At 37.5% G+C, this 12,919-nt stretch overlaps 2 protein-coding genes across 6 annotated transcripts; one reads left to right on the top strand and one right to left on the bottom strand.

The window, feature by feature from the left end:
- Positions 1-359: 359 nt before the first annotated feature.
- LOC111798250 (cyclin-P3-1-like) lies at positions 360-4,041 on the bottom strand. 5 transcript variants are annotated; one of them, XM_023681282.1, is made up of 5 exons: positions 3,722-3,894; positions 2,532-2,712; positions 2,335-2,423; positions 1,386-1,798; positions 360-796 (listed from the first exon to the last, which is right to left on the bottom strand). In XM_023681282.1, exons 4-5 carry the CDS (start codon positions 1,790-1,792, stop codon positions 550-552), a joined length of 654 nt encoding a protein of 217 aa, XP_023537050.1. In that variant the 5' UTR covers positions 1,793-1,798; positions 2,335-2,423; positions 2,532-2,712; positions 3,722-3,894; the 3' UTR covers positions 360-549. The 5 variants fall into 5 exon arrangements, with proteins under 5 accessions (XP_023537050.1, XP_023537049.1, XP_023537053.1 ...); XM_023681281.1 differs by having other exon boundaries at positions 2,335-2,712; positions 3,726-3,894; XM_023681285.1 differs by lacking the exons at positions 2,335-2,423; positions 2,532-2,712 and having other exon boundaries at positions 3,726-4,041.
- Positions 4,042-6,834: 2,793 nt separating this feature from the next.
- LOC111798174 (mitogen-activated protein kinase kinase kinase NPK1-like) lies at positions 6,835-12,709 on the top strand. Its single transcript, XM_023681175.1, has 19 exons — positions 6,835-6,994; positions 7,227-7,490; positions 7,725-7,766; positions 8,567-8,632; positions 8,710-8,820; positions 8,901-8,981; positions 9,212-9,289; positions 9,364-9,446; positions 9,745-9,826; positions 9,908-10,008; positions 10,167-10,206; positions 10,341-10,400; positions 10,481-10,530; positions 10,618-10,822; positions 10,935-11,159; positions 11,278-11,588; positions 11,683-11,753; positions 12,118-12,217; positions 12,301-12,709. Exons 1-19 carry the CDS (start codon positions 6,959-6,961, stop codon positions 12,368-12,370), a joined length of 2,076 nt encoding a protein of 691 aa, XP_023536943.1. The 5' UTR covers positions 6,835-6,958; the 3' UTR covers positions 12,371-12,709.
- The last annotated feature ends 210 nt before the right edge of the window (positions 12,710-12,919 follow it).

Raw genomic sequence — 12,919 nt, 5'->3', positions numbered from 1 at the left:
TTTTTTATAAATTAGCTAATTTTATGATAAATGAACTTTTTTTAATTTTAATATTTTTTTACCAAACCAATTGTTAAAAATAAACACCGACATTTAAAGGTGTGGCTATTTAGTGTTTGGTTAGATTTTTATAGATTTTATCAATTTTGGTTGGTTCAATTTAATTAATTTTAACATTTTCGTTCTAGTACAGAAACATAACTATTTAAATCTTCTTTAGACATTTATAAATTTGGCTGCAAAACAGATATGGCTATTTAGTGTTTCTAGTTCGACCCGAAACTCGAACTACATACCCCGACATTTAAAGGTATCGTAAAAAACTTAGCAAGTTTTCGAAGAACCCAAAAAACCAAATTCTCAAAATAAATTAATCATATCATTAAATGATAAGATTTTGCAGTTCATAAGAAACATTTTCCATTGAATCTCTACAATACTATGTCCTCTTCCAAACATTCTACTTTCTGGGTTTGGCTTAAAATTGGAGCTTAGGTTCAATACTAACTAACCAAGAAAGCTAAGGAAGATAGATTTCCTTTCGAATGTTTAAACGGCTCTGCAAGTATAGCCTGCAATTTGAGGTAAACATTTAGCTCGAGTTCTGTTAACGGGTCGATGATCGATCGGGTTCTCCCCAAAACCTTCCTTTTGGAGCTGCAAACAATGAGCTCTGAAAGCATCTGCAGTGACATGAAGTCTGAAGTCCAAATTGGACAGAAATTCTATCTCCATTCTGTTCATTTCTTTTGTGCTCACTCCTCCTACTTTGGCAAAGAAAGTGTTGTTATGGCACCTGCACACAGCATGGCACAATAAGCTGTGTTATAACATCAAAGCAATTTTCGGGCATGCATAGATAAGATGTTCGATATCGGTTCAGCAGCATGACTCTAGTTTGAGCTGCACATTGATATCTTGCAAGCACTTTTTGAGTTGTTTTCATATTTCGTACCTAATCTTTTAAAACTTTCAATTATATCTTAGATGAATATCTTCATTCTATGTCGTGAATGTCACTATACTAGGAAATCGTGTACGTAGTATGCCATGTGAGGGTCTTTATGAAGTTTTCGATTCGTGGGTACATTTTCAAATGTCCGTTCCATCATATTAAATATAGGATATTTTCGACAAAAACAAACTTTCAATATTGGACAAAATTGAAGAATGACCAAATATCAGGAACTAAATCATATGTTTATCCCATTTTCACTATCAAAAGTGTCAGCTATTCATATAAATGTTGAAACTATGGATTCCTCTCCATATGATCTCAAGTTAATGTATGAATGATAAGCCAACAAAGACAGAATATTAGCAGAGCTCAAAATCTTGTCATCTCGAGCGAATTATAAAGTTAACTAAGTGATATCGGAACTTACCCGGCATCGTTAAATTTCGCTGCAACCATGATGCTGGTGATCAGAAGGCGATGGACGTTCAAAGAAGTAAGGTAAGCATCCATCTTTTGAAGATATCTTTCAATGTATATGTAGGCAACAACTAAGCAAGGAGTGCCACAACATGTATACTTCGAGATACGATCAATATATTGTCCAATGCCCATGGTCGGTGCTCGGGAACCATGGAAAACCGTAACGTTGTCTTTCGTTTTGAGTTTTTTCAATAACTTTTCATTTTTCTGAATCGACCTCTCGAAAACAGAGGAAAGAATCGACAACACTCGAGGTGAGCTCGGTATAGGCTTCCCAGATTCACCCAGTCCAAGAGGTGAATCTGTTTCTGCTAGAAAATCAATGTCACTGTCTGCCATTTTTCTTATGTTCATCAAGATCTGCACAATACAAAACAAACTTAATCACTCTAATTCATACAGAATCCTCAGTGAATGGTAAAGAAACAATCTAATAATACTGGTGGGTCCCTTCCAAATCTGATAATAAAATAGATCATTGTAAGGTATATACATTATTTTCCTACAGATTCAGAAGCCATGTTGTAAAGCCTTATATATTTCTCTAAAACATGTTCAGAAACTTGAATTATAGAGATATGGAAGAAGATGACAAACGATCAGCATCGTTTTTGGCCGTTCGGTAGGGAAATGAACGAAACGTCACGGTGCCACCAATTGATTCAAAGATTTCTTAGAGAATAGAAGGGGAAAAAAGTTTGATTTGGTTTCTGAATCTGAAATGTGCAGACCCACAGACAGGGTTGTGTTCTTAGAGATTTAAAGTATTCTAACCGTATCAGACAAGAAAACTCCTCGTTTAAGGATATTGAACTCTAAAGCAATAGCATATGAACAATTCATTCATTCCACCAGAAATCATCAAAAACTCACAAGGAAAAGAATCTAAATCTTACCCAGATGATCGAAATCGAGTTCTCCAAGCAATCGATCACGTACTTCGAAGAACGAAGCGGGGGCTATCTCAAAGAAAGTCAGAGGAAAACTGCATATGGAAGTGGCTCAAAGACCCTGAGGAGGCCAGTTTTGGGCAAAGATAGGGAAGAAAGAGGACATATAATGTCTGAAATGCATCAGAAAAAACGAGGCTTACAATTTAGAGCTTCTTGAATAACCTTCTCAATGTTCATTGCTTGAGCATTCTTGACTTGTACAAGCAGAAAAGCTAGGCAGTTCCTCATGAGCAGAGAAAGAAAAAGTTGGTTTCAAAACCTGTTTATTCATAACTTTGGCCTGTAGACAGCAGTTTCTCATGATTCTGGTTCGGTTCATACCTCAGGAATATGAATAAAGTAGCTTTAGTCTATTTTTATTCTTTCCTTTCAGACATAGTCATCAAGGACAAATAGTTTATGCCATTTGGGTCCATTTGGGTCCATTCGAGCGCAAATTTTCAAGGCTTCAAATTGTTAGGAATCACGAATCTCCACGATGGTGTAACCCACGATCATTCCCTTAATTAGCCAACGTGGGATTCCCTCCAAACAATCCTCCCCTCGAACAAAGTACACCACAGAGCCTCCCCTCCCTTGAGGTCTATGGAGCCCTCAAACAGCCTCCCCTTAATCGAGGTTGACTCTTTCTCTGGAGTCCTCGAACAAAGTACATCCTTTGTTCGACACTTGAGTCATTTTTTACTACATCTTCGAGACTCTCTACTTCTTTGTTCGACACTTGAGGATTCTATTGGCCTGATTAAGTTAAGAGTGTGGATTTGATACCATGTTTGCTTTTAGTTTCCCTAAAAGGTCTTATACCAATGAAGATGTATTCTTTACTTATAAATTCATGATCATTCTCTTAATTAGTTGATGCGGGACTCCTCCCAACAATCCTCAATCCTCGACACAAATCACAATGTGAAAGTGTTAAGCATTTGAAGCACTCTTCTAACAAATCCCTATTGGTATATGCAACACAGAGAGAAAATAAAGCAGAGCATAGAGATTCCATTCCTCCATCAGAATGTTAAAGTGAAAAGCACAGATCAATGATGAACCAATGGGATTTTGTTTGGCAGGCCAAAAACTCCAAGAAAATCACATAAAGCTATAAAGTTCCCTTTTCCATAGCAGTAATTTGCAGGATCATACCTTCTGGGGACCCCAAATTTGAAACAAAATGTGGGGAAAATCATTTCAAAACCGAAAGTGGGATGCAAAGTTCAAATCCAGAAGACAGAAAACATCAATAAGAATCATCGCATTGCTTCGTTTTTTAAACATATTGATCGCAATCAGACAGAACGCATTTGGATCTTGAAATGCGGAACGAAGAACTTACTTACAGATCGATGGATTCTGAGCTTTCTGATCGATCTTTGACGGTTTGGCCTTGAAGAGCTTGGCGCCAAAAAGTGGAGAATCTTGTTTTTGGCTTCGATCGAAATGCAGAGAAAAGGTTTAAGGATTCCATGAAAATGGGTGAGGGAGGTTGATTGTAGAATTGGTGTTGGGCAGAGGAATTTTGTTTGTTTGCCCAGAAAATTGGGTGGAAAACAAACATTTTCACATGAAAAAGAATCGGGTGGAATGGAAAGTCTTGGGGTTTGATGGGTTTGTTTGGGTTTTCGAGTGTAGCGCAAGAAATGGGGTTTTCTTTGAGCAAATGCATTACATGTTATCAAATCAGATATGGGTCTGAGTCTATTGGTTTTTGTAGCCTTTTCTCTCTATGTCGATGGGAGACAGGGATGAGTGCTAGTGAGGATGTTAGGCTCCGAAAGGGTCGATTGTGAGATCTCAACCGGTTGGAGAGGAAAACGAAATGTAAATGACCCAAGCACACCGCTAGTGGATATTGCCCTCTTTGGGCTTTTCCTTACGGGCTTCCCTCGAGGCTTTAAAACGCGTCTGCTAAGGGAAGGTTTTCACACCCTTATAAATGATGTTTTTGTTCTGAGCTTGGGCCGTTATAAATGGTATCAAAGTTAGACACTGGACGATGTGCTAGCCTTCTCGCTGTTCCCCGAAGGGGGTAGACACGAGGCGGTGTGCTAGTAAGGACGCTGGGCTCCAAAATGGTGGATTGTGAGATCTCACGTCGGTTAGGGAAGGAAACGAAATGTAACGACCCAAGCACACCGCTAGTAGATATTGTCCTCTTTAGGCTTTCCCTTACGGGCTTCCCTCGAGGCTTTAAAACGTGTCTGCTAGGAGAAAGTTTCAACATCCTTATAAATGGTGTTTTGTTTTGGGCCTGGGCCGTTACAAATGGTATCAGAGCTAGACACCAGACGATGTGTCAGCTTTTTCGATGTTCCCCTGAAGGGGGGTAGACACGAGGCAGTGTGCCAGTAAGGACGCTGGGCCCTGAAGGGAACGAGTGCCAACAAGGACGCTGGGCTCCAAAAGGGTGGATTGTGAGATCTCACGTTGGTTGGGGAAGAAAAGTAAATATAACGACTCAAGCACACCGTTAGTGGATATTGTCCTCTTTGGGCTTTCCCTTATGGGCTTCCCTTGAGGCTTTAAAATGCGTCTGCTGGGGGAAAGTTTCCACATCCTTATAAATGGTGTTTTGTTCTGGGCTTGGGCCGTTACAAATAGTATCAAAGCTAAACACTAGACGATGTGCTAGCCTTCTCGCTATTCCCCAAAGGGGGGGTAGACACGAGGCAGTGTGCAAGTAAGGACGCTGGGCCCCGAAGGGAACGAGGGTCAGCGAGGATGTTGGGCTCCAAAAGGGTGGATTCTGAGATCTCACATCAATTGGGGAAGGAAACGAAATGTAACGACCCAACCACACCGCTAGTAGATATTATTCTCTTTGGGCTTTCCCTTATGGGCTTCCCTTGAGGCTTTAAAACGCATATGCTAGGAGAAAGTTTCCACACTCTTATAAATGGTGTTTTATTCTAGGCCTGGGCCGTTATACATGGTATCAGAGCTAGACACTGGACGATGTGCCAACCTTTTCGCTGTTCCCCGAAGGAGGGTAGACACGAGGCAGTGTGCCAGTAAGGATGCTGGGACCCGAAGGGGAGTGGATTTGGTGGCGGTCCCACATCGATTGGACAAAGGAACGAATGTCAGCAAGGACGCTGGGCCCCGAAGGGGGTGGATTGTGATGTCCCACATTGGTTGGGGAGAAGAACAAAACACCATTTATAAGGGTGTGGAAACCTTCCCCTAGCAGACGCGTTTTAAAGCCTTGAGAGGAAGCTCGTAAGGGAAGGTCTAAAGAGAACAATATCTGCTAGTGGTGGGCCTGGGTCATTACACGAAACATTCTTTTATAAAGTGTGGAAACCTCTTGCTCGTAGATATTGTCCCCTTTGGCGATCTTTTTTTAGTGGTGTATATGGGTTAGATTAGGTCAGAAAAATCCTTTGAACTATCTCGAAATTTCAAGTTGGTTAGGTTGGTGACTCGAGCAACCTAAATAGAGTTTACAACCCAATCCAACCCTCGTTTTTAAAAAATCAAACTTGAAATTTCGTGTTGGTTAGGTTGGTGACCCGATCATGATTATTATTCAACCCTCGTTTTTAAAAAAATCAAACTCGAAATTTCGTGTTGGTTAGGTTGGTGACCCGATCATGATTATGGTGACCCGATCATGATTATTTTAAAAAAATTATATTTATCGACAATATATGATACATTAATTAGTAAAATATCATAAAATTCACATATCAAATATTCACAAGTTACAGTGAATCACTAACATCGGTTACAAATGTCAAATATTTTTAATGTCCGTAATAATATTAAAAATAAGGTAGGTTAGGGTTGGGTTGGGTTGGATTGTAACACAAGTTTCAAGTTAGTTAAATTGATTGAGTTGACCCGAAAAAAAAAAAAAAAAAAAAAAAAAAAAAAANGAATTTTTTATTTTTAAAAAATTCAACCCAATGAAATTATAATTTAAAATTTGATATGTAATTACACATTTTTTTAAACTATAAAAACTAAATTATTATCGATAACAGTACTAATATATAAAATATTAGGATTAAAAATACATAATATTATCAACTTGAACCTAGCTCAATTAGTCAGTATATATACAACTAAAGATTAAAAGTTCGAATTTTCGAACATTATTAATGATTAAAATGAAAAATAATAATAGTTGAAATTATATATATATATATATATATATATATATATATATATATTATAACTTAATTAATTAAATTATTCAAAATTTTATTAATTAAATTATTCAAAATTGTAATTATAATTTATTTAAATGATGGAATCTTGAGAAAATAAAAATTGTTTTTAGACTGATTCCTTCACAATTAAGAACGGCACTGTCGGCTTCTATTTATTTATTTATTTATTTATATATTTATTTATTTTTAGTTTTATTATTTATTTTAATGTTTTTATTTTAATTCATTTCCTTTTTTTGAAAATCTCTCTCCACTTTCTTTTCCCTCCTCTCTCTCTCTCTCTCTCTCTCTCTCTCTCTAGATTCTGATTTTCTTGCCGACCGCCATTAATCGGAAACTCTCCTTTTTCCCTGTTCTTCGCAGATTCTTCATTCCCTCAATCTCTCCCGATCACTCAAATGCAAGATATCTTTGCTTCTGTTCGCCGATCATTGGTGTTTCGTGCTAATGTTGAGAATGAGGATTCGCATTCCCCGACAATTGGAGTTGGAGCCCTAGTTGATAAGATTAACTCCAGTATTAGGAAGTCCAGAGTGTTTTCTAGGCACTCGCCATCGTCCTCGGCTCATCCTCCGATTCTCAAGGAAACTGAGCTTCCGATTCGATGGCGCAAGGGCGAGTTGATTGGCTGCGGCGTATATCTTTGCTTCTGTTCGCCGATCATTGGTGTTTCGTGCTCCTGTTGAGAATGAGGATTCGCATTCCCCGGCAATTGGAGTTGGAGCCCTAGTTGATAAGATTAACTCCAGTATTAGGAAGTCCAGAGTGTTTTCTAGACACTCGCCATCGTCGTCGGCTTATCATCCGATTCTCAAGGAAACTGAGCCTCCGATTCGATGGCGCAAGGGCGAGTTGATTGGCTGCGGCGCCTTTGGTCGGGTGTATATGGGCATGAATCTTGGCTCTGGCGAGCTTCTCGCTGTTAAACAGGTTTTCTGGCTTTGGAGTTCGATTTTGGTTTCTTGGTTACGTCTTTGTAATGTTTACTCATCTGTTATTGGTGAATTGTGCTTTTGAAGCTTGCTTTTGAGTTTCCATTTCTCTTGTCTGCAACCGATGTTTTGTTTGAGTTCTGATTCGATTTTGGATTTTCTTCATTTTTTTGGTTGTTTTTGTCGGGTGTAGGATCTCATTTTGATAATTTTCTTCGTTGTTCTCTTTCAGGTTCTGATTGCTGCAAATGGCGCTTCGAAGGAGAAAGCGCAGGTCTGCTTTTTAGTGTGCCTTTCGACAGCTGATTATAATTTTACAATTTTGTGATTCACGTCTGTGAAGTTATCAAATGTGATTTTCTAGTTTGGTTGAATTGGTTACTTGTTCTTTCATTACTCCAAACTAAGATTATACTTATACTATAGTCTATATATAGAGGTGGTGCATACATAGTTGGTAATCTTGGATCACAGATGACTGACTATATATGGCATTTGCCACTAACCACATTCCTGATGCAGTCGCTAAAAATTGTTTGAATTAATTAATTTGAGTTTGTTTAATTGTAGATTTCAATTGATATGAGTTAGATACTTGAAAGTTATAATCTTCCTTTTTGTGTTGGTTAACATGAATTTTAAACAAGGCTTCGNTAATTGTAGATTTCAATTGATATGAGTTAGATACTTGAAAGTTCTAATCTTCCTTTTGTGTTGGTTAATATGACTTTTAAACAAGGCTTCANAAGTTATAATCTTCCTTTTTGTGTTGGTTAACATGAATTTTAAACAAGGCTTCGTTGTTTTCATCTTTATTTTTTAATCTCGTGCTTCATAATATTAAGTTTCTATTGTTTTTACATATTATGTGGCTTGCTTTTAAGCTCCAAAAGGCTATAAAAATTTGTTGGCTGCTTAATGAATATTATATTAGTATGATTTATGAGGAATTACGAAAGTTTTCAAATAGAACTGAAAAATGAGAAACAGCAAGAAATTTTGAACAAGTTGATGCATATTTCATATCTAAATGACCTTTATTTGTCAATTTTGAGTAGTTTTTGTTGCAACCAGGCTCATGTTAAGGAGCTTGAGGAAGAAGTGAAACTTCTAAAGGATCTTTCTCATCCAAATATTGTTGTGAGTATGGCCTTCTCTTCCATTTATATAAAGAAGCCCATTACTTTTCCCACTGAATACATTGTGTTGTTTCTCAGAGATACTTGGGCACGGTTAGTGAGGATGATTCTGTAAATATATTATTGGAATTTGTCCCTGGTGGATCAATATCATCACTTTTGGGGAAATTTGGAGCCTTCCCTGAAGCAGTAAGTTATTCTATATTCTACTTTGATCATTCTAGCGTCAGAGTATCGAGTGTCTAATCCTTTATACCAACTGTATGTAGGTTATAAGAACATATACCAAACAGTTATTACTGGGACTGGAATACTTGCACAAGAATGGTATCATGCACAGGGACATTAAGGTCGGTGTTAGTTATGATCATTATTATTTGCAGACAATTTTCTCATTCCCCTGTGTCAGTTATAAATATGANAAACAGTTATTACTGGGACTGGAATACTTGCACAAGAATGGTATCATGCACAGGGACATTAAGGTCGGTGTTAGTTATGATCATTATTACTTGCAGACAATTTTCTCATTCCCCTGTGTCAGTTATAAATATGACGTGTCTCTTGTATTCTATTGCAGGGGGCGAATATTCTTGTAGATAACAAGGGATGCATTAAGCTTGCTGATTTTGGTGCATCAAAACAGGTTGTCGAGCTGGTAAAGTCTGTGATCCTTGACTTTTATTTGGTTTGAAAGGTATCTGCCTTCTGATCAAGATTTCATTGTTGTAGGCTACAATTTCAGGTGCAAAGTCTATGAAGGGTACTCCATATTGGATGGCTCCTGAAGTAATTCTGCAGACTGGGCATAGTTTGTAAGAACTGACTGAAGTCAAACTCTACTTAGAATCTACATTCTCTTCGGGATATTTGATATCAATCATTAACTGCTAAATGTTGATTTTAATTTTTTTTTGACAAATTTTTTTTGAAGCAAATATATTTTTAGTCAATGAAGCAGGTTCGAGCTCAATTATGATTGAATTTTGATAGTTGTTCTTTTAGAGAATCAATTATGTAGAAAACAAATAATTGGTCTTATGTAGCCTTGCCTTTGACTAAATTTTAATTTGATGAGATGGATGATCGTAAGTATGTGATAATTATTCCTAGCTCTGCGGATATATGGAGTGTTGGATGCACTGTTATTGAGATGGCTACAGGAAAGCCTCCTTGGAGCCAACAGTATCAAGAGGTATCTTATTACTTGAAGATGTTTGAATGGTGGTGGATTAAATTATTCTTGTAAAGGAAACTAACAATACATTTCTTTTAGGTTGCTGCTCTTTTTCATATTGGCACAACAAAGTCTCATCCACCAATCCCTGAGCAGCTTTCAGTTGAAGCTAAAGATTTTCTGTTGAAATGTTTACAGAAGTACGTTTCATTTCTTTGCATTTCTAACCCTGATCTTAAGAAAACTAATCATAAGTTAACAATGGTCCAACTTTGAGATTCGTTTGAAATATTTTTCTTTAGCTTCTCTTTGACACTATTTCTTATGGAAAGTCAAATTGATGTGGGCATAATTGCAGGGAACCCAACTTAAGACCAGCTGCATCTGAACTCCTGAAGGTGATTTTTTACTTGATTAATATTTTTGTTTTACTCGACAAGAACAAATTGTCAGATGCATAGACTGACAGAAATAGTGCCAAAGGAGCGATTGTTTTAACTATCATCTAACCGTCCGGCTTTGTTGCGTGCAGCATCCTTTTGTTACTGGGGAGGACCCAGAATCTCTACTTGTATCACGTGATGCATGCACGGTTAGAGGATTAAAGAATCAGAATAATTTATTCATGATTATTTGTCTTCCTGTTTGTAACGGTAAATTTGCCATCTTCAGGAGCCCTTGGATACCCATTCACTTTTATATACTCCCGACCTTGAAATGAGGTGAAGTTAAAAATTCAGCGACTAGAAGAATTGTGCATTCACCTGCTTGCAATATTTAAGGTTTTTCACACTTTTTTTTCTTGACAGCAAAACTCCAACGCATCCTGGATCAAGTGATATTTGTAATTTGGATAGTCTGAGCTGCTCAAAACTATACACCGCAAACAAACTAGAAAATGATACGTGGGGAACAAACAACAGTGATAATGAAATGTGTCAGATTGATGACAATGATGATTTTATGTTAGATGAAGTAAAACTCAGGTCTTCTATGACATCTGGGAATTTCAAGGTGAGGAAAATGTTTGGATCCATTTTCAGTTCTCCGTCCAGAGATCTCTGGAAATTAACTTCACTTTTTCTTTCTTTCTTTTTTTTGGGTGGGGTGGGGGTGGTTTATATAGAGTTATAACCCAATCTGTGAGCCGTCGGATGATGAGGACTGCAAATTTGATCAAAGTTCAGTAGTAAAGCAAGGAAGCGATTTAGATGAGCAAACTCTAGCACCTGGCAGCTGTTCTGAAGTTTTTGATGATGACCAAAACTTCTCATTTCCTAGTGGACGATCACTTTCTGAAGATGAGGATGAGCTTACTGAATCAAAAATTAAAGCATTCTTGGATAAGAAGGTTTGGATTTTCAGTTTGAAATAGCAACTAGTTCGTCTTTCTAATTATCCCCTTCTCTGCAGTTTTATTAAATGAACCTGTTTGATCTAAATTGTTGTACATGATTTCAATGCCTCAGGCTCTTGAATTGAAGAAACTGCAGTCACCACTATATGAGGAGTTTTACAATAATAGTTTGAATGCATCCTGCTCTCCAGTTTTTGTAGAGAGTAAACAAGATGAAACTACTCCTAAATACTTGAAATTGCCCCCAAAAAGTCGGTCACCAAGTCGAAGTCCCGGTCATCTATCCCCAGCATTCGATGCCTTTGGCACTGGGACTCCAGGGAGTGATAGCAGCAGCAGGGGTAATGCAAATGATCAGAGGTCACAACTCAATGATTGGAAAGGACTTCTAGTTGATGGTCAGCCCGAAGCTGGTAGTCCGAGGTTTGAACTTTTGGATGTTCTTTTAGCAGGCTTAGTATCATTAACATCTGTAGCATTCTTGATATCTGGGTGAGTAACGTGTTTTCTGATCTAGCAGTAAACACTATTCTGAAATACAGAGGAAGTGGAAAGAAGAGCTTGATCAAGAGCTCGAGAGGAAACGAGGTAAATAACTATTTTTTATGCCTCTTAAATAAGAAGATAGCAATCATACGACCAATGCCTTTATAGAAGTCCGAGAAATATATGGTAGATATTTATATATAGTAGGTGGTTATATCTGGTAAAGCTATACATAGTAAACTAAAACTATATATATACCCATTAGGCAGTACTTTGAAGATGTACTTTCTCTATTCTCTATATTTTCTCGGTATATACCCGAAGTCATCCATACAAATGCTTTAGCCAATATTCCTTCTTGCATTTTCCCTCTCCTATTTCTTTGTGTTCATCTAGATCGATTGTGTGCGTTGTTGTGCGATCCTAACAATTATTACATATGACTATGCAACTCTCTTGTTTACAGAGATGATGCGTCAAGCTGGCACGGGAGGCAAAACGTCATCTCCAAAGGATAAAGCCATCGGCAGGCCGAGAGAGAAAACACGATTTGCATCTCCATTCCGGTAGATATCTACGTTTCATTTTGTCTTTACACAGTATATATTCTATCATGGCAATATGCACAATTGTGACGAATTGTTGACAGGGATGACGCGTCGGGTGCGGGGAGGGAAAACAGGAAAAATTCATCTCCCGAGGAAGTGAGGAAAGATTAGCATAGCTTCAAACTACTTCAGCTGAGTTTATCTTCTCATTTGTCCTTCCCTCTGCAGTCCTTGTGGAGTGTATGAAGTGAAGAAGCCCCCTAGAAGAAGCATGATCACGATCAGATTCTCAATGAAAGAGGAAAAAATAGGACAAAATGAGGTATTTGCTAATCATCTGTCTTTGTTCTTTGTTCTTATATTGATTTCGTTGGGGGTGGGGGGAGGTTTTAAAAGGATGCATGTTTTTACAATTTTGTATCCAGTGGTGAATAGAAAAGTGTATGATTATTAGTGTGTACAATATTATATGGTTTGATGCTATAAAATGGCACAGGTTTTCGTGTCCAAGTCTGTGTATCATTTTTCCTCATGTAATTCTCTCATCAAACAACACAAACAAAATGTTGTTTGATTTTACTACACATTTTGTAAAAGGGTCATTTGTTTTTCTAAGTGACCAAAACTTACCTTTTTGTCAAGCAAAGCAGAGTTGTTTTTGAGCAACTACTGTGGACACTATGAACATTGAGAAATATCAAACCAAATGATGTTTGATTT

This window comes from Cucurbita pepo, chromosome LG07, assembly GCF_002806865.2.
Source record: "Cucurbita pepo subsp. pepo cultivar mu-cu-16 chromosome LG07, ASM280686v2, whole genome shotgun sequence".
Taxonomy (NCBI): domain Eukaryota; kingdom Viridiplantae; phylum Streptophyta; class Magnoliopsida; order Cucurbitales; family Cucurbitaceae; genus Cucurbita; species Cucurbita pepo.
This window is presented reverse-complemented; position numbering and strand designations above follow the sequence as displayed.